The sequence below is a fragment of the Rattus rattus genome, chromosome 8 (assembly GCF_011064425.1).
Source record: "Rattus rattus isolate New Zealand chromosome 8, Rrattus_CSIRO_v1, whole genome shotgun sequence".
Classification (NCBI taxonomy): Eukaryota; Metazoa; Chordata; class Mammalia; order Rodentia; family Muridae; genus Rattus; species Rattus rattus.
The window spans coordinates 15,173,258-15,198,948 of NC_046161.1; the positions used below are offsets into that span (position 1 = coordinate 15,173,258).

Consider the following 25,691-nt stretch of genomic DNA (forward strand, 5'->3'; position numbering starts at 1 on the left):
TGTCTGTGTGTGTGTGTCTGTATATATATATATATATATATATATATATATATATATATATATATATAGAGAGAGAGAGAGAGAGAGAGAGAGAGAGAAAGAGAGTTTGTGTGTAGGGGGTTGTTAGTATGTATGTATATACCAGAAACCTTCCTTGCATTTTGATATTCTTTCCAATATCTGGAAGAAAAAAGTTGTAGGAAGTATAGATGGAATCCCAAGTTTCTTCAAATATATTCTTCACCATGAAATGTACACTTATGATGATGTACAACTCTATTAGTATATGATAATAATGTTAGGGTTTTTATTCTCTTAGGTCTGAAGATCCTATCACTGGTCATTGATAAATCTCTTAAAATCAAAACAAGCAGCTAATATACAAATATACCAACTCTAAGGATGATTGCATTGAATTTGCTAAGGAATGTTTACATCATAGTTACAAGCATTGTGTTTATAAAATCACTTAGCAGTTTCCCTTGAAATAAGTGTCCACCTACTTGTCATAAAGCCATAGAAACTGGTATAATTCTATAGTTTAATACAATTAAAATGTGTTTTTGTTGTAATAGTAAAAGAATGTAGTATGAAAAGAGTAGGAATTCTGATACAGTAAAATTGTATTAGTTTACTTACTCTAGAAATTGATGTCCAAATAAATGAAATATCATAGAAAAGAAGCCATTTTCTTGAAGAATTTTCTCATAGCATCCTTCATTTCTCTGTTCCTCAGACTATAGATAAAGGGATTCAGCATTTGAGGTACCACAGAATACATCACTGAAGCCACTGCAGTTTTCCTGGATGAATCCATAATAATAGATGTAATATATACCCCAAAACCTGTCCCATAGAACAAGGAAACAACTGACAAGTGAGACCCACAAGTGGTAAAGGCTTTGTGCTTTCCTTCTGATGATGGCATTCTAAAAATAGAGGACATGATATGAATATAAGAGAAAACTATTCCAGAGAGAGGAATTCCAGCAAATATGCAGGATGAAATATAAATAAGGATGTTATCAATGAGGGTATCAGAACAGGCCAACTTGAGCATCTTGGGAAGTTCACAGAAGAAGTTTGGTATTTCCAGGTGTCTGCAGAATGACAGTCTTAGCACCATCAGGCTGTGCATTAAAGAATCCACAAGACTAATTAGCAGGGACAATAGAATCAGCAGGACACAGAAACAGGGTTCCATGATAACTGTGTACCTCAGGGGGTGACAAATAGCCGTATAGCGGTCATAAGCCATTACTGCAAGGAGACAGTTTTCCATGCCACTAAAAATTAAGACAAAGCTCATTTGAGTGAGGCAGCCTTTGTATGTGATGCTTTGAATATTTTCTTGTATGTTCACCAGCATCTTGGGGATCGTGCTTGTGCTTAAACAGATGTCATTTAAGGACAAATTAGAAAGAAATATATACATAGGGGTATGAAGATGGGAGTCTGAGATAGAAATCACAATTATAAGCAAGTTTCCCAGAAGGGTAACCAGATATATAGAAAAGAACAAACTGACCAATACAGGCTGTAATTTTGGGTCTTCTGTCAGTCCCAGAAGAAAGAATCCTGGAAAAGCTGTTTGGTTTCTCTTTTCCATGTTGTTCATAAATCTGATAGAGAGGGTGAAACATGGAAAAATTAATGAAAATATTGTATCAGACAGAACTACGACACTTAAGAATGGAATACTATCCCTGATGTCTGAAGCAATGCTTCAATAATTAAAGCACTTGTGACAGAAGCATGAGTCCCAGAATTCTGACACCCAGAAACAAGCATAAAGACCAGGTTGCTGTAGCAGCCAACATGTAATCCAACTTTATAAGTCTTGAATGTGTGTTCTTGAAAATCAACTGTACAAGGTCCCGGTCATGAAGGAACACCATCACAGAAGATTTTTTACAAGGGTTCATCACACTCTCTCCTAGGAACATGCATGTCCCTGGGAGATTTCAAATCTAAAGCACCTCATTAGACTAACACTACTTTTAACACTTTGACCCCATGAGTGAACATCCTCAGAGATTGTAGGAAAGTATATTTTGTTACTCACTTTATGGTAACAGGATCCTTCCTCGCAATATTCAAACATCTTGTTTCTACTTCCTTCCATTTTACAGGCCTTTAGTGCATGCTACATGACATTTATATTAATTTCCAACTTATTTTTGTACATGTTTGTTGTATGTGATTTATATGTTTGAAAGAATTGTTCAATATGAAGAGTACCAGCATACATATCTCTAAAATCATCAATATTAAAACATAATAATAATATAAAGACTCATGTTCCTTTTTGTTTTTTCACTATTTATTTATTTATTTATTTATTCTCTGCACATTCTGATTACAGATACCATGTTCACAATTCCCCCTCATAAAACACCTCACCCACCTCCTCTCCTTTTCTTCTCTGATAAGAGGGAGCCCCCACACACACCTATCTACCTACACTGACACATCAAGTAATTGTAGGACTAGACACATCCTCTCCACTTAGGCCAGATCAGGCAGATCAGTTAGTAGAACAGTATCTAAAGGCAGGAAAGAGAGTCAGGAACACTCTCCATTTGTTGGAAGGCCCTCCTTAAGACCAAGGTGCACATCTGCTACACATGTGGTGGGGACCTAATTCCAGCCCATGTGTGCTTTTTGGATGGTGCTTCAGTTTCTGGCAGACCCCAAGGGTACAGGTTAGATGATTTATTGGTCTTCTTGTAAAATCCCTCCCCATCTGTGTCCTTAGATCCTTCCTACTCTACCACAAAACAGCCTGAGCTCCCTCCCAACTGGCTCTGAGTTTCTGCATCTGTTTCACTCGGGTGTTGGTTAGAGCCTTTCAGAGGACAATTATGATAGACTTCTTTATGAAAGCATAATGGAGTGTCATTAATAGTATCAGGGATTGGTTCATACCCACAGGATGGGTTTAAAGTTGGGCCAGTCATTGGTTTACCATTACTTCAGTCTCTCATCCATTTTTGTCCCTGTAATCCTGTAGACAGGATCCATTTTGGGTTGAAAGCTTTGTGGTTAGGTTGCTGTCCTTATTTCTCAAATGGTGGTCCAGTCTGGCTATAGAAGGTTTCCACTTCAGATTCTATATCCCTGATGAATAGAGTCTCAGCTAAAGTCATCCTCAGATTCTCTGGGTGCTCTCTAAATCCTAGGTCTCTGACATGACGTAAAGATGGCCTCATGTCCACCAGCAATTTATATTTTCTCTTGCCTGATCTCTCTAAACCTTTACATCCCCATTTCTCTTTCCCATCCTAACTTCTGCCAAGTTCCCTCCATCCATCTACCTATGATATCTATTTATTTCCCCTTGTGAGAAAGATTAAACCATTTTGTCTTGGGCACTCCTTGTTATATGGTTTCTTTGGGTTTATGGGTTTTAATATGGTTATTCTGTACTTTTTGACTAAATATTCACTTATAAATGAGTACAAAGAATGCCTTTCTTTGGGATCTGGTTGACCTCAATCAGCTTGATATTTTCTAGTACAATTCAATTGCCTGCAATATTCATGATGCTTTAGTTTTAATAGCTGAATATTATTACACTGTGTAAGTGAACCACATTTTCTTTATTCATTCTTCAGTTGATGGAATATGAGTTGTTTCTAATTTCTGGCTATTACAAATAAAGCTGTTATAAACATAGCTTAGCAAAAGTTCTTGTGAGACAATAGGGTATATGTTGGGTATACTCCCAGGAGCAGTATAACTGTGTCATGTGGTAGAATTACTCACACTTTTATGAAAAACCACCAAATTGATCTCCAGAGTAGTTGTACTAGCTTACCCACCCATCTGAAATAGAGGAGTGTTCACCTTTCTCCACAACTCACCACCAAATGCTTTTTCTTGGGGATTTTTTTTTTTTTTTGTAATCTTAGTCATTACAATGGGGGTAAGAGTCAAATTGATCTGCATATCTCTGATGAAAAAATACATTCAATATTTCTTTAAGTGCTTCTAGGTCATTTGAGATTCCTTTACTGAGAATTCTTTAACAATGGACCCATTTTTAACTGAGTTCTTTAGTTTGTTGGAATATAAGTTTTTGATTTCTTTATATATTTTAAATATTAGCATTAGGTCAGGTGTAGGGTTGAGAAAAATTGTCTCACATTCTGAAGGCTGCCATTTTGTCCTATTGATGGTGTCCTTTGTTTTACAAAAGCTTTTCAATTTCTTCAGGTCTCATTTATTAATAGTGGACCCTAGTGCCTGAACTACATTTGTTCTGTTCAAGAACTTGTCTCCTATACCAATGTGTTCATTGTCATTTCCCAATTTTACTTTTATCAGACTTAGTATATCTGATTTTACGTTGAGGTCTTTGAACCACTTAGACTGGAGTTTTGGATGTGGTGATAATTTTGGATTTATTGGCATTTTCTACATCCAGATATCCAGTTAGACAACAGCTATCTGTTCAAAATCCTTTCTCTTTTCCATTATATGGTTTTGACTCCTCTTCCAAAAATCAAGTATCCATGGCTTATTTCTGGGTCTTTGATTCAATTCCTTTGGCATGTGTGTTTCTATACCAAACAAGTGTTTAACTCGATTGTTCTGTTGCTCTGTTTTACAATTTAAAGTAAAGAATGATGATATCCCTAAAAGTTCTTTTGTTATATATTATATTTTATCTATCCAGGAGTTTTGTTTTGTTTGTGTGTTTGTTTATTTTTCATATGAAATTCAGAACTGATCTTTCAAGGTCTGTCAAGAATTGTGTTGGCATTTTGATGTAAATTTCATTGCAACTGTTGTTTGCTTTTTGTTAAATGGCCTTTAATACAAGTTAATTTTAGTGATCCAGGAGTGTGGAAGATCTCTCTGTCTTCTAAAATCTTTTTCAATTTCTTTATTCAGAGACTTGAAGATTTTTCTTTACAGATATTTCCCTTTCTTAGTTAGAGTTACACCAAGATATTTTATATTATTTGTGGCTATTGTGATGGATGTCGTTTCCTTAATTCCTTTCTAGAGTCATTAATCATTAGATAATACTTGATAGGACTATTGTTTTACTTTTATTTAATTTTGTAGCCCCCTCCCTGCTACATTTTTCTATTCAATTTCCTGAACCTCTGTACTTCTCTGCTGTCCCCTGCAATATCTGACTATGTCTTTCCTTTTTCCTTATCCCTCTTTTCCCCTTCCATTCCTGTCTCCCTTTCAGGTCCCTTCCTTTCTCTAACTTCTATGACTATTTTATTCCCCTTTTAATTATTGAAACACCCACAATTGGGTCTTCTTTCTACTTAAGCTTTGTATGGTCTGTGGGTTTTATCAAAGGTATTCTGAAAATTTGGGTTATATTAATTTATCAATGTTCAAATCCTACATACTGGGAAAAGATATTCTTCAAACAAATATGTGATAGAGGGCTAGTAATATATATATATATATATATATATATATATATATATATATATAATTTAGACTCGAGAGAAACAAATAACCCTATTTTAAAATGGGGTACAAAAATGTCAACTGAGGATTCTCAAGATTCTCAAATGACCAAGAAGCACCTACAGAAATGTTCAACATCCTTAGTCATCAAAGAAATGCAAATCAAGACAACCCTGAGAGTCTACCTCATACCAATCAGAATGGCTAAGATCAAAAATTTAGAGGATAGCAGATGCTGGCAATGATGTGGAGAAAGAGAACCATTCCTCCATTCTTGATGGAAATGCAAGCTAGTATAAATACACTGGAAATTAGTCTGGTGGTTCCACAGAAAACTGGCCAAAATATTACCTGAATACTCAGCTGTATCACTCCTGGGCATATGACCAAAAGATGTTCTAAAATATAACAAGGATACATACTCCACTGTGTTCATAACAGACTTATCTATAATACCCAGAAGGTGGAAAGAACCCAGATGTTCCTCAAGGATGAATGGATACAGAAAATGTGGTACATTTACACAATGGAGCACTACTCAACTATTAAAAACAATGACTTCATGAATTTTGCAGAAAAATGAAAGGAACTAGAAAATATCATCCTGAGTAAGATAGCCACCTACTTTTCTTTCGGTGTTTTCTCCTTTTGGTTCTAGATCTTTCAAGTGTGCATTTCAGTTGCTACTATGAGAACTGCAATTTCTTTATGGCAGTAATTAGTCCCATGAACTTTCTCTTAGTACTGATTTCATAGTGGCTGCTAATTTTGGAGGTGTTATGTCTTCATTTTAATTGAATTCTAAAAAGTGTTTTATTTGTTTCTTTATTTTTTTTCTGTGAGGCAGTGTTCATTGAGTAAAGAGTTCTTTAATTTTCTTGAGTTTGAAGGCTTTCTGTCGTTTCTGTCGTTGATGATGTAAAGCTTAGCTGTAATCCATCATATCTATTGAGGCTTCCTTTGTGACTAAATATATCAACTTTGGAGAAGGTTCCATAAGTCGCTGAGAAGATGGTATATTCTCATTTGTTCGGGTGAAATGTTCTATAGATGTCATCTGTATCAATTTGATTCATAAAATTTGTTAACTTCATCATTTGTCTGTTTAAATGAGCTGTCTATTTTGGAGAATGGAGTGTTGAAGTCTCTCACTATTAATGTATCAGATTTAACGTGTGATTTAAGCTTTAGTAAATTTTTTTTACACATATGAATGCCATTGTTGAGAGGTCATGTTGATGGATTTTCTTCTTTGATGAGTATGAAATGTCCTTTTGCATCTCCTCTGATTACTTTTGGTTGAAAGTCTATCTCTTTAGAAATTGCAATAGCAACTCCAGTGTGTTTCTTGGATTCCTTAACTTGGAGAAGCTTTTTGTAGAACTTTACTCTGAGTTATGCCTATCTTCGTGATTGGTGTGGAGTTTGTTTAGAATTTCTTGAGCCTTCTTGGAAGTAGTTACCAGTTTTTTGTCTGAGTTTTCTTTCTAATGTAATTTGTAGGACTGCATTAGTGGAAAGCTTAAATTTGGTTTTGTCATGAAATATCTTGGTTTTTCTCTTTAAGCTGATCAAAATTTTTGCTCAGTATAGTAATTTGGGTTCATACTTTTCGTCTCTTAGGGTATGCAAAACACTGCAGAGGGCCTCTTCGCAGGTATTCTCTATTGAGAATTGAAGTATAATTTCGTTGGGTCTGCTTTTATATTATTCTTTGCCATTTTCCCTTGCACTTTTTAATATTCTTTGTTTGTTCCATACAATTAATGTTTTGCTTATTAGTTGGCAGGAGGATTTTCTTTTCTGGTCCAATATATTTGCTGTTCTGTAAACTTATTGCATGTTCATAGGCATCTCTTTGTTTATATTAGACACATTTTCTTCAGTGTTTTTGTTGAAAATATTTTCTGGGCCTTTGAGCATGTAATCATCCCACCTTCTTTTTTCTTTTTCTTCTTTTTCTTCTTCAGAGATGCTGGCTGAGCTATGAATCAGGGAATGGAATACAGAGGGAACAGGGTAGAACATCCTCTGATGGGTTTGCAGGGATGCACTACATGCAGACAGTGAATTGGGGTCAGATATGTATCTATTCTAATGTGTGTGTGTGTGTGTGTGTGTGTGTATGTGTGTGTGTGTGTGTGTGTGTGTTTCCAGAATTCCCACTGTTGTTTTTATATTGTCCACAAATATTTAAAATCTAAAAGACTTGTATATAGATTGCTAAAATAATATATCCACATAATACTTTCCTAGGATACTTTCAAATATTCTCCAATTTTATCAGAATATATTTAGTATTCATTATCCATCAAAATGTTGCTAAGAATTGAAATTAGTTTTAATCATTTTAGAACTTAATTGAATTGCAAAATTAATCAAAAGCAGTACATTTCAGTACAATTTAACATTAGTTGAATAGATTTGTTCAATTTTCCATGGTAGCTTTCTTTTATAAATATATTTAAAATTTTAATATTCTATTAACCCATTTTAATCCATTGTACTAGTATACTCTCTCAAAAAGCTGCATATAGCCTATTGTATGGCCAGGTTGTACACAAACCATATGAATCTCCAAAAACTAAAAAGTCTTTAGTAATATAAGCTTTTCAGATTTGGTATGCAAGGTATTAGAGATATTGTTAGCCCTGAAATAGTTACTAAGAGTGAGAGAAATTGGCTAGTTGTTTGATATAACACACAATTATTCTAACATAATAATCTTATGCCTATGCCTATGGATGAGTAGTAGGCTCCATATCTATCTATAGTAGACATTTTCTTTTTTAGTTGGTTTATTTAATGTTACCATATTTGAGGTAATAGCCTGTTCACAAAAAAGACAAGTTCTACCACATGTCCATTAAAAAATATAATCCAATTAAAAGAGACAAATTAATAGTGAAAAAGTAGAAAAAATATTTATTTAATTTAACCAAAATGGGAGAGTGACAGTGAGACAAAGTGATCCCAAAAGTCCTCTTCTGACTCCTAAAATGAGGTTGAGATCTAAATATTAGCTAAGAAATAAGCAAAAGTGAGAAGGTAGGTGTTCCCTTGCTTATTAGTGTCTCATTTCCAAATTGCTCCTACAATGTCGTGTGAAGCTATTTTTTCATTTACCAACCAATCAGAAGCACTATTACAATCTCAATAATGCATACTTTAGTTTCTGCTAAGAGGAGCACACTTTTATATTGTTGAGATTATAATATAACCATATCATTTCCCCCATTAACTTTCATTGTTCTAACTCCTCCAAACTATCCCCTGGATCTTTCAAAAATGCACAGGCTCTACACTAAACAAAACCCTTTAAGCAATTAAAAGAATTCTGAGAGGAAAATAATCTTCCTTAGTAAAAGCACTCTGATTGTTTATCAAATACCATGTCAACCATAAAACACATAGATAAACAAAAACATGATACAGATTGATTAATGTAAAATGTTTATCTGCAATATGATGAGGATGAATATGAAAGTATACATAACCACCATAGTAAAATATCCTGTGATTTTATTTTTCACTGGATTTGTCTGTTGACCTTTTTAACAAGTACAATAGCAGTGTTGATCCAAATGGATACTTCTTATGCAAATTTCTTTACTTAAATAAATCTCTGTTTTTAATAGACTGGTCTCCCATTCAATGATTACAGTGTATCAAATATATTTATATTAATATAGTTTGAATATTGTTCTCTCTTTTTATGCTCTAAACCCAATCTATTTTTTACTCCTTGGGGAAAAACAGGCATCTAAGAAATAACACAGTAAAATAATATAAATCAAGCACAGACATATTGGAAGATTTTTAAAAGATCAAATAAGAATCAGCCAAAGGAAAGAAAAAAAAAGAAATGCAGGATTCCCATTAAAAAGGAAAAACTTGAACCATTAAACTTAAGCAAAACCTTATTATTATAAGAAAAAGATAGTACAAAATTGTTGTGTTCATTTTATGTTTTAATCTACTACTAAGCATGGGGTGTACTCTTATCAGTATTTCCCACCCCAGAGATATTCTTTGGGGAAAAATTGCAAATAGTTTTCAATTGAAGTTAACTCCATGGAGTATAGTCTGCTGCAGGCTATGTTCATGGCATCTCATAATATCTGAGTTCATATATACGCAGTTGGGGTGTGTTTAAATTTCTTTTTTTTTTTTTTTTTTTTTTTTTTTTTTTTAACCTGTAACTGATTTATTGGCAAATGACACAATTCGTATTGTGCAAATGTTTTTCTTGGAAATAGGGATTATTTTATCTGTATTTCTTGGTTCACATAATTGAGTAATGTAATTACTCTCCCTCACACTAACCTCCTTGATATAAATGAAGGAAACCCCAATAGTATATTTCAAAAACTAACAAAAAACGTACAACTTTGAGGCACTTCTTTAACTTTTATCTCTGGAGGGTACCATTCCTCAGATGAAATCTCTGGAAAACCTCATGGGAATTTCTTATTTCTTTGGTGTAGAAACTCTGTCTCCCACAAAATCTCTCGGATTGGAGATTTGATTGATATCCCATTTAGGAATGAATTCTCTGAGATCTCTTACTGTCTTCATAATGTCTGCTTTGGCTCTGGGAATTTACTCCCACCTGCTGTGTACAAAGCTTGCCTGATAATGGCTGAGCAAAGTACTGATTTTTTAGTATGACAGAATTAAGAATCATTAAGTATAATTTCTACAATCTCTCTAAATAATGCCAAGAGCTGGAAAGCCAATTCCTACACACTTCAACCTATGGAGGTCATTTTACATTCCTACCTCAACATATCAACAATCATGAAATCTCATGATACAAAAAGGATTCATTATTTATTCTGAAATTTCTATAGTTTACAATCCCAGCAACACTTGGGTAATACAGAGAAGAATGTTTTTTAAAGAAATAATAAAAACAACATTGAAAGGATATATCAGGAACAGAATATAAATTTTTATGTTTTCTCTTTTACATATAGGCAGTTAAAACTATGTAATATAAAATTAAAATACATTATTGAGAGTCTAGGAGACTTAAACAAAGAAGGTTAAAAAGATATAAAGAAACTAGGCCATGTTATAAACCAGTGTGTGTAACTATCAAATTTCATAATTAATTTCATTTGTTCTTGTAACTAATATGTATTAATAAAAGGCTAAGCAAATGTATACATACATATTTACATAATGCAACTGCTTTTAAAAGCTTAAGTATGAGAGTGATTAACATATTGATTAGTAAATGTCCCCATGAGTTGATAATGTTTTATTAGCTTAAACGTATTTTTTATTCCATTGGAGATAACAACGAATATAAAATATATATTTAAATATCAAATGCAAATAGATGTCTTAAGTAAATATACTGATGATTGTATAATGCAATGTTTGAATTTACTAAAATTTCAGCATGTTATATTTGTCATGTCTATAAAATAAAGATTTCAGAAAATATAATGAAAGGCAAATATGTGTTCATGGGTCAGGACACCAGATATTATGAAATTTTCCCTTCTACATAGTTGGTCTTTAAGTACCTACATTCCTGGGATGCTACTGAATTTAATATTTATTGTCTAAAGCAGCTCTGGTTATTAAACTACCATGGATATAGGGATTATAGGTACCAGCCAGGGAAATATTCCCTTAAAAGCACTGCAAGGTCAGAAAACAATAGCTTCATCTTTTTCTGCATCCTGTATTTTCTTTAGTGAGCCTCTGACTCTGTCCTGTACATGCAAGGGCTGAGTACTTTCATATTGGGTGGCATGTTGAAGATTAATTTCCTTGAAATTTCAAGGAATGTAGATTGATGTATTTCATGATTTGACATGAAGTCAGGGGTTTTTTACAGATTTATTTCAGGAAGCTATCGAGGAAATTATATGTGAAAACCATTGAGACACAGGTCTCAGGTGAGCACCCTGTCTCTTATTAAAACATTGTCATTGTCACTGTGATAAGTATTCAACTTTTGTTTATTCTGCTAAATATCTATTACCTGTCTCCAGAGCGGCCACAGTTATTTTCTTCCAAAAATATGATCTTTATATCATGTGACTGTCTCAAATAATTTTTATTATTTTGTTTTTTACATTTGGAATGAAGGCATATGTTTTGGTTAGTTAGTATGTTACCTTTCAAGGACTGTTAATAGCAAAATACCATATATTGCTTAAATTATTCACAATTTTTCTAACAGCCCTAGAATGTTGAATATCTTTAACAATGGGGTCAAGCAAGTCTGTTTCCAGAATGCTTCGTAATTGTGTGTGTATCTGTGTGCCTTTAATATTTATGTCACTGTTGTAATTTTCTATATTGTAAGACCACATTGCATGTTAGATAAGGACATGTATTGTTGGCCAGATCCTAAACTGGCTCTCCTTACAATTAGACTTACTTTATGCAATCATATTCTAAAGTACTTTAATGAATGAAATATGAAACAAGAAAACATGAAACACAACTTTGCCCCAAACAATCATAGACTTCAGAATCTCTGTGATCTTGAATTAATCTTGTATGGGCATGTGAGGAATCTGAGCATAGAGCTGAAAAGGCAGAAAGGTTCAAATATCATTGCCAAATATCCAGTTTTGATTTTAACTTGGAAACTGTGTTAAACAAGAATGATAGAAAAGTAATATGCCAGCAAAATGACTTAGTGTGTAAAAATACTTGGCGTGTACTAAGTGGCATAACAACAAAAATTGCATAAAGGCTAAAATTTCAGAGTAGGAATGTTTAATTCTAGTCCAGCTATTAGGAGAAATAAGTTAAATGATGGAAGTGCAACCCATAAAGTCTTGATACAAATATCCTACCATAATCAATCATAAAATCACCAAAGACACTTTATCCCAAGATATAGAAATCAGAACTGATAATGACTACTCTAGCAGTTCTTTTATTATAAAGGAATGTTATAATGATACAGGGTTTTATGTGTTTCTACATAATATCGATTTTTTTCAATTTGTGTAAAAATTTTTTTGGAAATTTTATTTGGATTCTATTGAATATGTGTATTGCTTTTGGTAGGATTGTGATTCCACAATATTCATCTTACCAATCCATGATCATGAGACACATTTCCATCTTTGGATGGCTTCTTTGTTTTCTTCCTTCAATGATTTAATTTTAGTATGAAAATCTTTTCCTTGTTGTGTGATAGTTATCCCAAGCTATTATAGAAAATTTTGTGAATATCCCTGCAAAGTCAAATTTAAATAACATCTATCCACGTATACAGCCATACAAAGGAACTAGAAAAACTAACCCTAGGGTGTTAATCTACTAATGAATCAAAAGAAGTCAAAAATACTCAGAAATGCACACGCATGCACACACACACACACACACACACACACATAAACATCACCATCATTATCAACAACAACAATAAGAAGAATAGTAACAAAATCATAGGAGTAGCATAACATTTGTTAAATTTACTTCATTTTCTGTATCCACTCTTCTGTTGAGGAACTTCTATGGTATTTAGAGTAGTATCTGTCTATTATAAATAAAGAAGATATGAAAATAACTAAGCAAGTTACTTTGTGGTATGTAGCATCATTTTTTGGGTGTGTGCAGAGGAGTGGTATAGCACATATTAAAGTAGAACTATTCTAGATTTTTGGGAAACCACCAAATTTATTTCTAAATAATTGTATGTTTTTACTTCCATCGGCAATGGAGGAGAGTTCTTCTTACTTCACATCCTCACCAGCACAGATATCAGTTAATTTTCTGATTTTAGGCATACTGCCAGGTGTAAGATGGAAGGTCAAAGTCCTTTTGATTGGCGTTTCCATGATAATTAAGGGTATTGAACATTACTTTGAGTGTTTCTCAGATATTAGACTCCTATACTTTGTTTAGCATACTTTTGAGCACTCAATTCCGTTATTTTTTAATGTGCTTAATTTGGTTTGTGGGTGTTTAATTTCTTGATTTCTTTAAATACTTTAGATATCAATGTTCTGTTTGATGAACAGTTGGTGAAGATCTTTTTACATTCTGTAAGCTCATGTGTTTTTTGTTGTTGCTGCTGCTGCTTTTTTTTTTTTTTTTTTTTTGTTTTTTGTTTTTGGTTTTGTTTTGTTTTGTTTTTGGTTTTGTTTTGTTTTGTTTTTTCCCTATTGATGGTGTCCTTTTCCTTACAAAATATTTTCAGTTGCTGAGGTTACATTTATTATTCCTGAACTGTTGGTATTCTTTTCAGGACGTTGCTCCTTTGTCTATTCATTCAAGGTTATACCCCATTTTCTTTTTTATCAGTTTTAGTATATCTATGTTTTAAGTTGAGCTCTTTGATCTACTTGCACTTGATTTTTGCCAAGGGTTATAAATATGGATCCCTCTACATTTTTCTACCTGCTCTCAGCCAAATAGAACAGCATAATTTGCTTTCCTTCTCCATTATATAGTATTAGCTGCTTAGGCAAAAGTCAAGTGTCCATCATTGTGCTGATTTACTTCTGGTCGGTTGATTAGATTCTATTAATCAACCTGTCTGTTGTTATGCAAAAATCGTACAGTTTTTTTTTTTTGTTTTTGTTTTTTTTTTATTGCTCTGCACTACAGTTTGAAATCAAGGATGGCGATACATACAGATTTTCTCTTATGGTACAGGGTTGTTTTATCAACCGTGCAACATTTGTTTTTCCATATGAAGTGAGGTATATTTCTTTTAAGGTCTGTAAAGAACTTTGTTGTAACTTTGATGGGAACTCATTGAATATGTAGATTGAATTTGATAAGATGGCCATTTTTAGAACGCTAACCCTATAAATCCATGAGTAGGGGAAGTCTTCCCATCTTTTGTTACCTTCTGCAATATTTCAGTTGAAGTACTGTTTTATCTTCTTCTTTTAATCATCTTAAGTAATAACTTTTACACAGGATGTTAGAGATGAATACATTCTATGAAACCAAACATAATGTTTTCTCAATGTGGAATGTTACTTCCCCAGAAAAGCAGCTTCTCCGTAAATATGTTTTATTGAAAGTGGTACTGGAATATTTGTTGCTGTTACTTTGTTTGTTTCACAATAGTAAAATGAGCTGCTTCTATAAACAAAAAATATGGCTCCTTATTTCTGTTTGATGGGTGCTAACTGCTTGTTTTTCAAGTTCATGGGCAAGTTCATGAAATTGGAGGAAGTGGTTCTGATCCTGGCTGGATGCTACTCTTAATCATGAAGAACATTAATAATGGCATCTCAAACCGCACATACTTCCTTTTCATGGTGACTGGTATTGACTGCTTTTTCTTTCTGAAAAGTGACAGCTGCAATAGGAAAGAAGAAAATAAATAAGAGATCCAAGATCAAGTTTATAACTACAACCACTTCATGCCCACAAAGTGATGAGTTCTTTTTACTCCATTTTTGACTCCATCAGAAATTAGGCCATGGAGCATTTGCTATCCTGAGTGTAAGATACTCTGCTTCTCCACCTGCTCAGCCTGTCTGAGTTTCTAAGCATCTGTAGCCTTCAGTCTCTGGTTTTTCCCCTGTGGTGACAACAGCGGGAGACTATGTAAAGCTGTTGCATAGAATTATGCTTCTAAAGTCTCATAAAGTTAAGGGAGGGAAGCCTGCTTCTGCTCTTTGTTCTCAGAACTTGTAGGAATTTAAGAGTGTTTGTATACACGGTAAAAAGATCACTACAATTTTGGTTATAATTTCTGACCATAAATTTAAAAAGAGGTGTAGAACAGAGAATGTTTACATACATATCCACTAGGAGCAATTAACTGGCAAAGCATTTGTCATTTGTTAATGTCTTACAGAGTCTGAGGTAGTGTCTGTCTTTGTCTCTGAGGTGTGTTTCCTGTAGGCAGCAAAATGCTTGGTCCTTTTTATGTATCCAGTTTGTTAATCTGTGTATTTTTATTAGAGAATTGAGTCCATTGATGTTGAAAGATATTAAGGAAAAGTGATTGTTGCTTCCTGTTATCTTGATATTTGGATGTGAGGTTATGTTTATGTGATAATCTTCTCTTTGTTTTGTTGCAAAATGATTACTTTCTTGCTTTCTCTAGGGTGTTGCTTGCCTCCTTGTGTTGGGTGGGTCTTACCATTTATTATCCTTTGTAGGGTTGGATTTGTAGAAAGATATTGTGTGAATTTGGTTTTATCAAGGAATATCTTGGTTTCTCCATCTATATTAATTGAGAGTTTTGCTGGATACAGTAACCTGGGCTGGAGTCTCTGTTCTCTTAGGGTCTGCGTGACATCTGTTCAGGATCTTCTAGCTTTCATAGTCTCTGATGAGAATTTTGGTATAATTCTGATAGGTCTGTCTTTATATGTTTCTTTACTTTTTCCCTTCCTGCTTTTAATATTCTTTCTTTGTTTTGTGCATTTGATGTTTTGATTATTATGTGATGAGAGGAGTTTCTTTTTGGGTCCAATCTATTTTGAGTTCTGTAGGCTTCTTGTATGTTTATGGGCATCTCTTTCTTTAGATTAGGGAAGTTTTCTCCTATGATTTTTTTGAAGATATTTACTGGACCTTTGAGTTGGGAGTCTTCACTCTCTTCTATACCTATTCTCCTTAAGTTTGATCTTCTCATTGTGTCCTGGATTTCCTGTATGTTTTGGGCCAGTAGTTTTTTCTGTTTTACATTATCTTTGATAGTGGTGTTGATGATTTCTATGGAATCATCTGCTCCAGATATTCTCTCTTCTATCTCTTGTATTCTGGTGGTGATGCTTGTATCTATGTCCCCTTGTCTCTTCCTTTGGTTTTCTATATCCAGGGTTGTCACCCTTTGTGCATTCTTTATTGTTTCTATTTCCATTTTCAATTCCTTTACCTATTATATTGTGTTTTCCTCGAATTATTTCAGGGATGCTTGTGTTTCCTATCTAAGGGCTTCTACTTGTTTACTTATGTTTTCCTGCATTTCTCTAAGGGAGTTCTTTATGTCTTTCTTAAAGTCTTCCATCATCATGATAAAATGTGATTTTCAATCTAGATATTGTTTTCTGGTGTGTTTGGAGAGTCAGTGTTTGCTTTGGTGGGAGAATTGGGCTCTGATGATGCCATGCAGTCTTGGTTTCTGTTGCTTGGGTTCCTATGCTTGCCTCTTGCCATCATGTTTTCTCTGATGTTATATTCTTTTCATATTTCAGACAATGGCTAGACTGTTGTATAGGCCTGTGTGTCAAAGAAGCAAGCTGGAGTAGCCATTATATTATCGAATAAAATTGATATTCAACCAAAAGTCATCAAAAAAGTTTAGGAAGGATACTTCATATTCATCAAAGTTAAAATCTACCAAGATGAACTCTCAATTCTAAATATCTATGCTTCAAATACAAGGGCACATTCATACATAAAAGAAACCTTACTAAAGCTCAAAGCACCCATTGCACTTCACAAAATAATAGTAGTAGATTTCAACACGCCATTCTCATCAATGGACAGATTATGGAAACAGGAATTAAACAGAGACATAGACAGACTAATAGAAGTTATGAACCAAATGGTCTTAACAGATATTTATAGAACATTCTATCCTAAAACAAAAGGATATAACTTCTTCTCACCACTTCATGGTACTTTCTTCAAAATTGACAACATAATTGGGCACAATACAGGCCTCAACAGATACAGAAAGAAAGAAAGAATCCCAAGCGTCCTATCAGACCACGACAGGTTAAAGCTGGTATTCAATAACAATAAAGAAAGAACACCCACATATACGTGAAAGTTGAACACTGCTCTACTCTATGATAACCTAGTCAAGGAAGAAATAAAGAACAAAATCAAAGACTTATTAGAATTTACTGAAAATGAAGGTACAACATACCCAAATTTATGGGACACGATGAAAACTGTGCTAAAAGGAAAACTCATAGCTATGAGTGCTTGCAGAAAGAAACTGCAGAAAGCATATATCAGCAGCTTGATAGCACACCTAAAAGCTCTAGTACAAAAAGAAACAAATACATCAGGGAGGAGTAGAAGGCAGGAAATAATCAAACTCAGAACTGAAATCAACCAAGTAGAAACAAAAAGGACTGTACAAAGAATCAATGGAACCAAAAGCTGGTTCTTTTAGAAAATCAACAAGATAGATAAACCCTTAGCCAGACTAAACAGAGGACACTGAGAAGGTCTCCAAATAAACAAAATCAGAAATGAAAAGGGAGACATAACAAAAGAATCAGAGAAAATTAAAAAAAAATCATCAGATTCTACTACAAAATCCTATATTCAACAAAACTTGAAAATCTGGTAGAAATGGACAATTTTCTAGACAGATACCAGGTACCAAAGTTAAGTTATGAACAGATAAACCATTTAAACAGCACCATAACTCCTAAAGAAGTAGAAGCAGTCATTAAAAGTCTCCCAACTAAAAAGAGCCCAGGTACAGATGGGTTGAGTGAAGAATCCTATCAGACCTTCATAGAAGACCTCATACCAAAACTATCCTACTTATTCCACAAAATAGAAACAGACAGAGCGCTACCAATTTCATTCTATGAAGCCACAATTTATCTTATACCTAATACACAAAAAGAGACAAAAAAGAAAGAGAACTTCAGACCAATTTCACTTATTAATATCGATGCAAAATAACTCAACAAACTTCTTGCTAAGTGAATTCAAGAACACATGAAAACAATCATCCATCATGAACAAATAGGCTTTATCCCAGGTATGCAGGGATGGGTAAATATAAGGAAAACCATCAATGTAATCCACTATATAAACAAACTGAAAGAAAAAAAACACGTGAAAATTTCATTAGATGCTGAGAAAGCATTTGACAAACATTAAACACCCCTTACTGATAAAAGTCCTGGAAAGAATAGGAATTCAAGGCCCATACCTAAACATAGTAAAAGTCATATACAGCAAGCTAGTAGCTAATATTAAACTAAGTGGAGAGAAACTTGAAGCAATCCCAGTAAAATAAGGGACTAGACAAGGCTGTCCATGCTCTCCATACTTAGTCAATTTACTTCTTGAAGGTCTAGCCAGAGCAATCAGACAAAAAAAGGTTATCAAAGGGATACAGATTGGAAAAGACGAAGCCAAACATTACTATTTGCAGATGATGTGATAGTATATTTAAGTGATCCCAAAAGTTCCATGAGAGAACTACTAAACCTTATAAACACGTTCAGCAAAGTGGCTGGGTATAAAATTAACTCAAATAAATCAGTAGCCTTCCTCTACACAAAAGAGAAACAAGCCGAGAAAGAAATTAAGGAAATGACACCCTTCATAATATTCCTAAATAATATAAAATACCTCGTTGTGACTCTAACCAAGAAAGTGAAAAATCTGTACAATAAGAACTTCAAACCTCTGAAGAAAGAAATTGAAGAAGATATCAGAAGATAGAAAGACCTACCATGCTCATGGATTGGCAGGATTAATATAGTAAAAATGTCCATTTTACCAAAAGTGATTCAGTGAATTCCCCATCAAATTTCCAACTCAATTCTACAGAGTTAGACAGAATGATTAGCAAATTCATCTGTAATAACAGAAAACCCAGGATAGCAAAAACTATCAACAATAAAAGGACTTCTGGGGGAATCACTCTCCATGAACTCAAGCAGTATTACAGAGCAATAGTGATAAAAAAAAACTGTATGGTATTGGTATAGGGACAAGCAGATAGACCAATGGAATAGAATTGAAGATCCAGAAATGAACCCACATACCTATGGTCACTTGATTTTTGACAAAGGAGCCAAAACCATCCAATGGATAAAAGATACCATTTTCAGCAAACAGTGCTGGTTCAACTGGAGATCAGCATGTAGATGAATGAAGATCGAGCGATTCTTATCACCCTGTAAAATACTTAAGTCCAAGTGGATCAAGGACCTCCACATCAAACCAGAAACACTCAAACTAATAGAAGAAAAAGTGGGGAAGATTCTCAAACACATGGGCACTGCAGAAAATTTCCTGAACAAAACACAAATGGCTTATGCTCTAAGATCAAGAATTGACAAATGGGATCTTATAAAACTGCAAAGCTTCTGTAAGGCAAAGGACATTCTTGTTAGGATGAAACGGCAACCAACAGATTGGGCAAAGGTCTTTACCAATCCTATAATTGGTAGAGAGATTACATCCAAAATATACAAAGAACTCAAGAAGTTAGACTGCAGGGAGACAAATAACCCTATTAGAAATGGTGTTCAGAGCTGAACAAAGAATTCACAGCTGAGGAATGTCGAATGGCTGAGATACACCTAAAGAAATGTTCAACATCTTTATTCATAAGGGAAATGCAAAACAAAACAACCCCACGATTCTACCTCACAACAGTGAGAATGGCTAAGATCAAAAACTCAGGTGACAGCAAATGCTGGTGAGGATGTGGAGAAAGAGGAACACTCCTCTATTGTTGGTGGGATTGCAGACTGATACACCCTTTCTGGAAATCAGTCTGGTGGTTCCTCATAAAATTGGAAATTGAACTGAACCTGTGGACCCAGCTATACCTCTCTTGGGCATATACCCAAAATATGCCCCAACATATAACAAAGACACATGCTGCACTATGTTCATAGCAGCCTTCTTTATAATAGTCAGAAGCTGGAAGGAACTCAGATGCTATTCAACAGTGAAATGGATACAGAAAATGTGGTACATCTCCACAATGGAATACTACTCCGCTATCAAAAACAATGACTTTATGAAATTCATGGGCAAATGTATGGAACTGGAGAATATCATCCTTAGTGAGGTAACCCAATCACAGAAAAACACACATAGTATGCAATCATTGATAAGTGGATATTAGCCCAAATGCTTGAATTACCCTAGATGCACAGAACACATGAAACTCAAGAAGGATGACCAAAGTGTGAATGCTTTACTCCTTCTTTAAAAGGGGAACAAGAATACGCTTGGGAGGAAATAGGGAGGCAAAGTTTAGAATAGAGGCTGAAGGAATGCCCATTCAGAGCCTGCCCCACATGTGGCCCATACATATACAGCCACCAAACTAGATAAGATGGATGAAGCAAAGAAGTGCAGGCCGAAGGAACCAGATGTAGATCTCTCCTGAGAATACAGCAAAACGAATGCCAGCAGCAAACCACTGAATTGAGAACAGGATCCCCATTGAAGGAATCAGAGAAAGGACTGGAAGAACTTGACGGGGCTCGAGACCCCATATGAACAACAATGCCAAGCATCCAGAGCTTCCAGGGAGTAAGCCATTACCCAAAGACTATACATGGACTGACCCTAGGCTCCAACCTCATAGGTAGCAATGAATACCCTAGTAAGAGCACCAGTGGAAGGGGAAGCCCTTGGCACTGCCATGACTGAACTCCCCAGTGAACGTGATTTTTGGGGGGAGAGGACGGTAATGGGGGGAGGATGGGAAGGGGAAGCCCATGTAGAAGGGAAGAGGGAGGAGTTAGGGTGATGTTGGCCCTGAAACCGGGAAAGGGAATAGCAATCGAAATGTAAATAAGAAATACCCAAGTTAATAAAGATGGAGGAGAAAAAAAAAGATAGAACTTAGTGAGCAAATTCTCAATTATGGTTATTTATTTGTTGTTCTTCTGATGTTACCCCTACTCAACTTTTTTGTTATTTATCAACTATTATTTATATTTGAAAATATGTTCATATCATAGGTAGTGGCAACTAAAGTGACATAGTTTTTACAATTTTGAGGAAATGTGGAGAAAATGTTTGTCCCACTCTAAATAAACTTTTTGAAAGTTGTCCTTTCAAGTTTTTACATTTATGTGAGAGATAGCTGTATATTTGTGGTAAAAATGTTGCCTATTAGAGCTTAATTGCTCTGACTAATGAATTAAGCTCCCTGTCTAAAAGTATGTATCCTGATATTCTTTTTATACAAGGACTTTTTTCACTTAGAAATTACAGTTCCTTCTAAGACATTGGCATTCACTAATATATCTGACATTTATAAACAGTGAAGGTTTGGTTTTCTTTAATTTATTTTATGGGATCTTTCCTGTGGTCCTACTTATATTTTTCAATATATGCTTTTCATAGAAGCATTGTAAGGCATTGTATGACCTTTGATTAGAATTGACAGGCAGGATGCTTTAGATTCACCAATAACATAAATTTCTTGTTGTTTCCTTCAGTTTTTCTAAAGGTGTTGCTTTTTTATCTTTTTTATATTTGGAAGACAATGTAACAGCAACTCAAAGACAATCTTTGTGGGAATTTTTAAAAATTGCTAAAGAAAATACATTAAGAAACATTTACCCTGGGTGATATTTTGACGGTACCTCCTGACATATTCTACTGCCTTTTACATATTTTAAAATCTTCAATCATTAAAAATGGCAATGCAGCTTTATTCAAATCAAAGTTTTCATTGTAGCTTCATCATGATACTTCAAGACACTTAATCTAAAACTGTTCATAGACAAATACAAATGAACATATGATTAAACTATATTCTGAAGTCAAATGTTCATCTTATTCTCTGAATGAAAAACAGGCATCTCAAGGGATTTCTTAGTGGTATTGCTACAGTCTCATCACATATCCATTTATATTAAATTCTAAAATAGGAATCTCTGTTGTGTAACACTTTTTTCAGGGGTTTAATCTTGCAGGGATACTCAATATGACTTTGAATGTTTCAAAGGAAAGTGAAATACTTCATCATGCAAATATGAAAACATTCTAAAGGACTATTCTCTAATACTCAGTAAGTAAATAACACAGAAGCATTGTAAGTCCTAACAACAGAACAGATGCACAGGCCCCTTATTTTTTAAGATCATAGGTGCAACAAGGACTTCGGAGGAGACTCAGCAAAGACCAGCTTTCCTGATAGATGTTCAGATAATTCAAAATGCCTAAGAGAGGCTCAGATAATTTCACCTTCCCAAAGGAGACAATCTGGCCTATGGAAATACCTGAAATTTATGCATTAGTTTGAGAGTTCCACTACTGTTACTGGCATGAGTCAATCCTGTTCCTGCAGGTATCACTAAGGGATTAAAAGACTAACCTACAAGGGGTTTAAATCCATACTTCACTAATACTAATATATCTAATTTCAGTATATTCATTGGCTTGACATCAATTGTATGGTTAATTTGGTCTCTTACTGATTCCCTGACAGAAATGTTTAGAGGTTAGTTTATATCCTCCTAAATATGGTATCACAGAACTCTATCTGTGGTATTTCCAGATAATATTTCTCCTACTGTATTTTTTAATTATCCAATATGAATATAATATGATTAGTTGTTTTGAACCTTCAATGTGACTCAGTCATTTACCACAATTTCACCCACCGTGAAAACATTTGTCTTACCTATACTCTTCCTTGTAATTTTTTTCTGACGTGTTATAGTGATAATGCAGACAGGTATTCATTCATTGAGGCTATGTTAAACAATGATGTCTGACATAACTTTCAAATTAAAAGTTCTAAGCAGTGTAATAAAATGATAGAATAATATATCTTCAATTTATGTTACTTTATTTTTTCTTGATTTAGGTTACTCTTATTATTCAAAAATAAAAATAAAAATTCAGCAATGGTGTATTTAAAAAAACACCATATTAAGACATTCAATTCAGAACAACTACAGAAAATAGACATTGTAAAAGGTCAGAAGCAAGAAGGGGAATCTAATACTTTATAAAGTTATAATGTTATGTACAATATTATTATGAAGTGTTTTTAAATGCCATGTAAAAGCCTAAAGGTCTGGTTATTTTTTTTTATCTTTATTAACTTGAATATTTCTTATTTACATTTCGATTGTTATTCACCTTCCCGGTTTCCCCTTAACCCCTCCCCGTCCCCTTCTATATGGGCTTGCCCTGCCCATCCTCCCCCCTTACCACCCTCCTCCCAACAGTCACGTTCACTGGGGTTCAGTCTTGGCAGGGCCAAGGGCTTCCCCTTCCACTGGTGCTCTTACTAGGCTATTCATTGCTACCTATGAGGTTGGAGCCTAGGGTCAGTCCATGTATATAGTCTTTGGGTAGTGGCTTAGTCCCTGGAAGCTCTGGTTGCTTGGCATTGTTGTTCATATGGAGTCTCGAGCCCCGTCAATTCTTCCAGTCCTTTCTCTGATTCCTTCAATGGGGGTCCTGTTCTCAGTTCAGTGGTTTGCTGCTGGCATTCGCCTATGTGTTTGCTGTATTCTCAGGAGAGATCTACATCCGGTTCCTGTCGGCCTGCACTTCTTTGTTTCATCCATCTTATCTAGTTTGGTGGCTGTATATGTATGGGCCACATGTGGAGCACGCTCTGAATGAGTGTTCCTTCTGCCTCTGTTCTAAACTTTGCTTCCCTATTCTCTGCCAAGGGTATTCTTGTTCCCCCTTTGAAGTATTGAAGCATTCGCATTTTGGTCCTCCTTGAGTTTCATGTGTTCGTGCATTTAGGGTACTTCAAGCATTTGGGCTAGTATCCACTTATCAGTGAGTGCATAACATGTGTGTTTTTCTGTGATTGGGTTGCCTCACACAGGATGATATTTTCCAGTTCCATACATTTGCCTACGAATTTCATAAAGTCATTGTTTTTGATAGCTGAGTAATATTCCATTGTGTAGATGTGGCACACTTTCTGTATCCATTCCTCTGTTGAAGGGCATCTGGGTTCTTTCTAGCTTCTGGTTATTATAAATAAGGCTGCGATGAACATAGTTGAGTGAGTATCCTTGTTTTATGTTGGAGCATCTTTTGGGTATATGCCCAAGAGGGGTATAGCTGGGTCCTCAGGTAGTTCAATGTCCAATTTTCTGAGGAACCTCCAGACTGATTTGCAGAATGGTTGTATCAGTCTGCAATCCCACCAACAATAGAGGAGTGTTCCTCTTTCTCCACATCCTCGCCAGCATTTGCTGTCACCTGAGTTTTTGATCTTAGCTATTCTCACTGGTGTGCGGTAAAGGTTATTGTATTTATTTACATTTCATATGTTATCCTCTTTCTCTGTTTCCCAACCACAAAACCCCATTCCCATCCCCCCTGTTTCTAAGAGACTGCTTCCCACAAATAATACCTAGTCCCACCTCAGCTCCCTAGCCTTCCCATATGCTGGGGTATCAAGTCTTCACAGTTTCAGGGGCTACTCTCCCATTGATACCAGACAAAGTCACCCTCTGGTACATAGGCAGTTGGAGCCATGGGTCCCTCCATCTGTTTTCTTTGGTTGGTTGTTTAATCTTTGGGAACTTAGTGGGGTCTGATTGTTTGATACTGCTATTCTTCCTATAGGGCTGCAAACCCCTTCATCTGCTTCAGTCCTTCTCCTAACTCCTCTACTGGGGATCCATGCTTGGTCTAAAGGTTGATGCAAGCATTCATATCTGTATTGGAAAGGCTTTGACAGGGCCTCTCAGGAGACAGCTATATCAGGTCCCCTTTAGCAAATACTTTTTGGCCTCAGAAATAGCATTGGCATTTGGTGTCTGAAATTGGGACAGATAGCCAAGACAGGCAGTCTCTGGATAGCCTTTCCTTCAGTCTCTGGTCCACTCTTTTTTCTCTTGACCTGAGGTGGTGCCTGTAAAACTGGTGGAAATCCTTAGGGTCTTTCACAGGAACAGCATAACCTACCTACTTTCTATCAGGCCAAATCTCTTCATAGCTCTTATTCTTCAGTAACAACTAGGGTCCTTCACAGTGAGGGCAACAGACAGCATGCACGCCCTCTGAAGGTCTCACAGTCTGAAAGCTTCACAGGACTTCTGCTATAGCCAGGGTCATGTGCCTACAATGAGACCTGCAGCAATCCAGGGACAAAACAGACAGACCCAAGACAGAGACATCCGGCCTTCTAACACAAGGGATAACCAGATGGAGAGCAACAAGCACAAGACCATAAGCAACAGAAGCCAATATGCTTTGTCATCATCAGAACACCCACAGCCGCAAACTCTGGATATACCAATGCACCTGAAAATCAAGAATCTTACCTAGACTCAGGTCTCATGTAGATAATGGAACCCTTTAAGGAGAACATATACACTGAAAGAAGTGCAGAGGGAAGCAGGTAGAAGCCCTTGAGGCGAAAAAAAAATAAAAACCTTAACAAATACAGGAAAACACAGTGAAACAGATAGAGAAATTGAACAAAGACCTGAAAGTAGAAGTTTAAACAGTAAAGAAAACACAAATAAAGGCAACCCTTGAAATGGAACACCTAGGGAAGAGGTAAGGAATTACAAATCTAAGTATCATCAAGAAAATATAAGACGGAGAAGAGTTAATCCCAGGCATAGAAG

General features: G+C 35.1%; 1 protein-coding gene across 1 annotated transcript; it reads right to left on the minus strand.

Moving 5' to 3' along the window:
* Positions 1-670: 670 nt before the first annotated feature.
* LOC116907062 (olfactory receptor 7G2-like) lies at positions 671-1,637 on the minus strand. Its single transcript, XM_032910018.1, has one exon. It carries the CDS (start codon positions 1,616-1,618, stop codon positions 671-673), a length of 948 nt encoding a protein of 315 aa, XP_032765909.1. The 5' UTR covers positions 1,619-1,637.
* Positions 1,638-25,691: the final 24,054 nt, after the last annotated feature.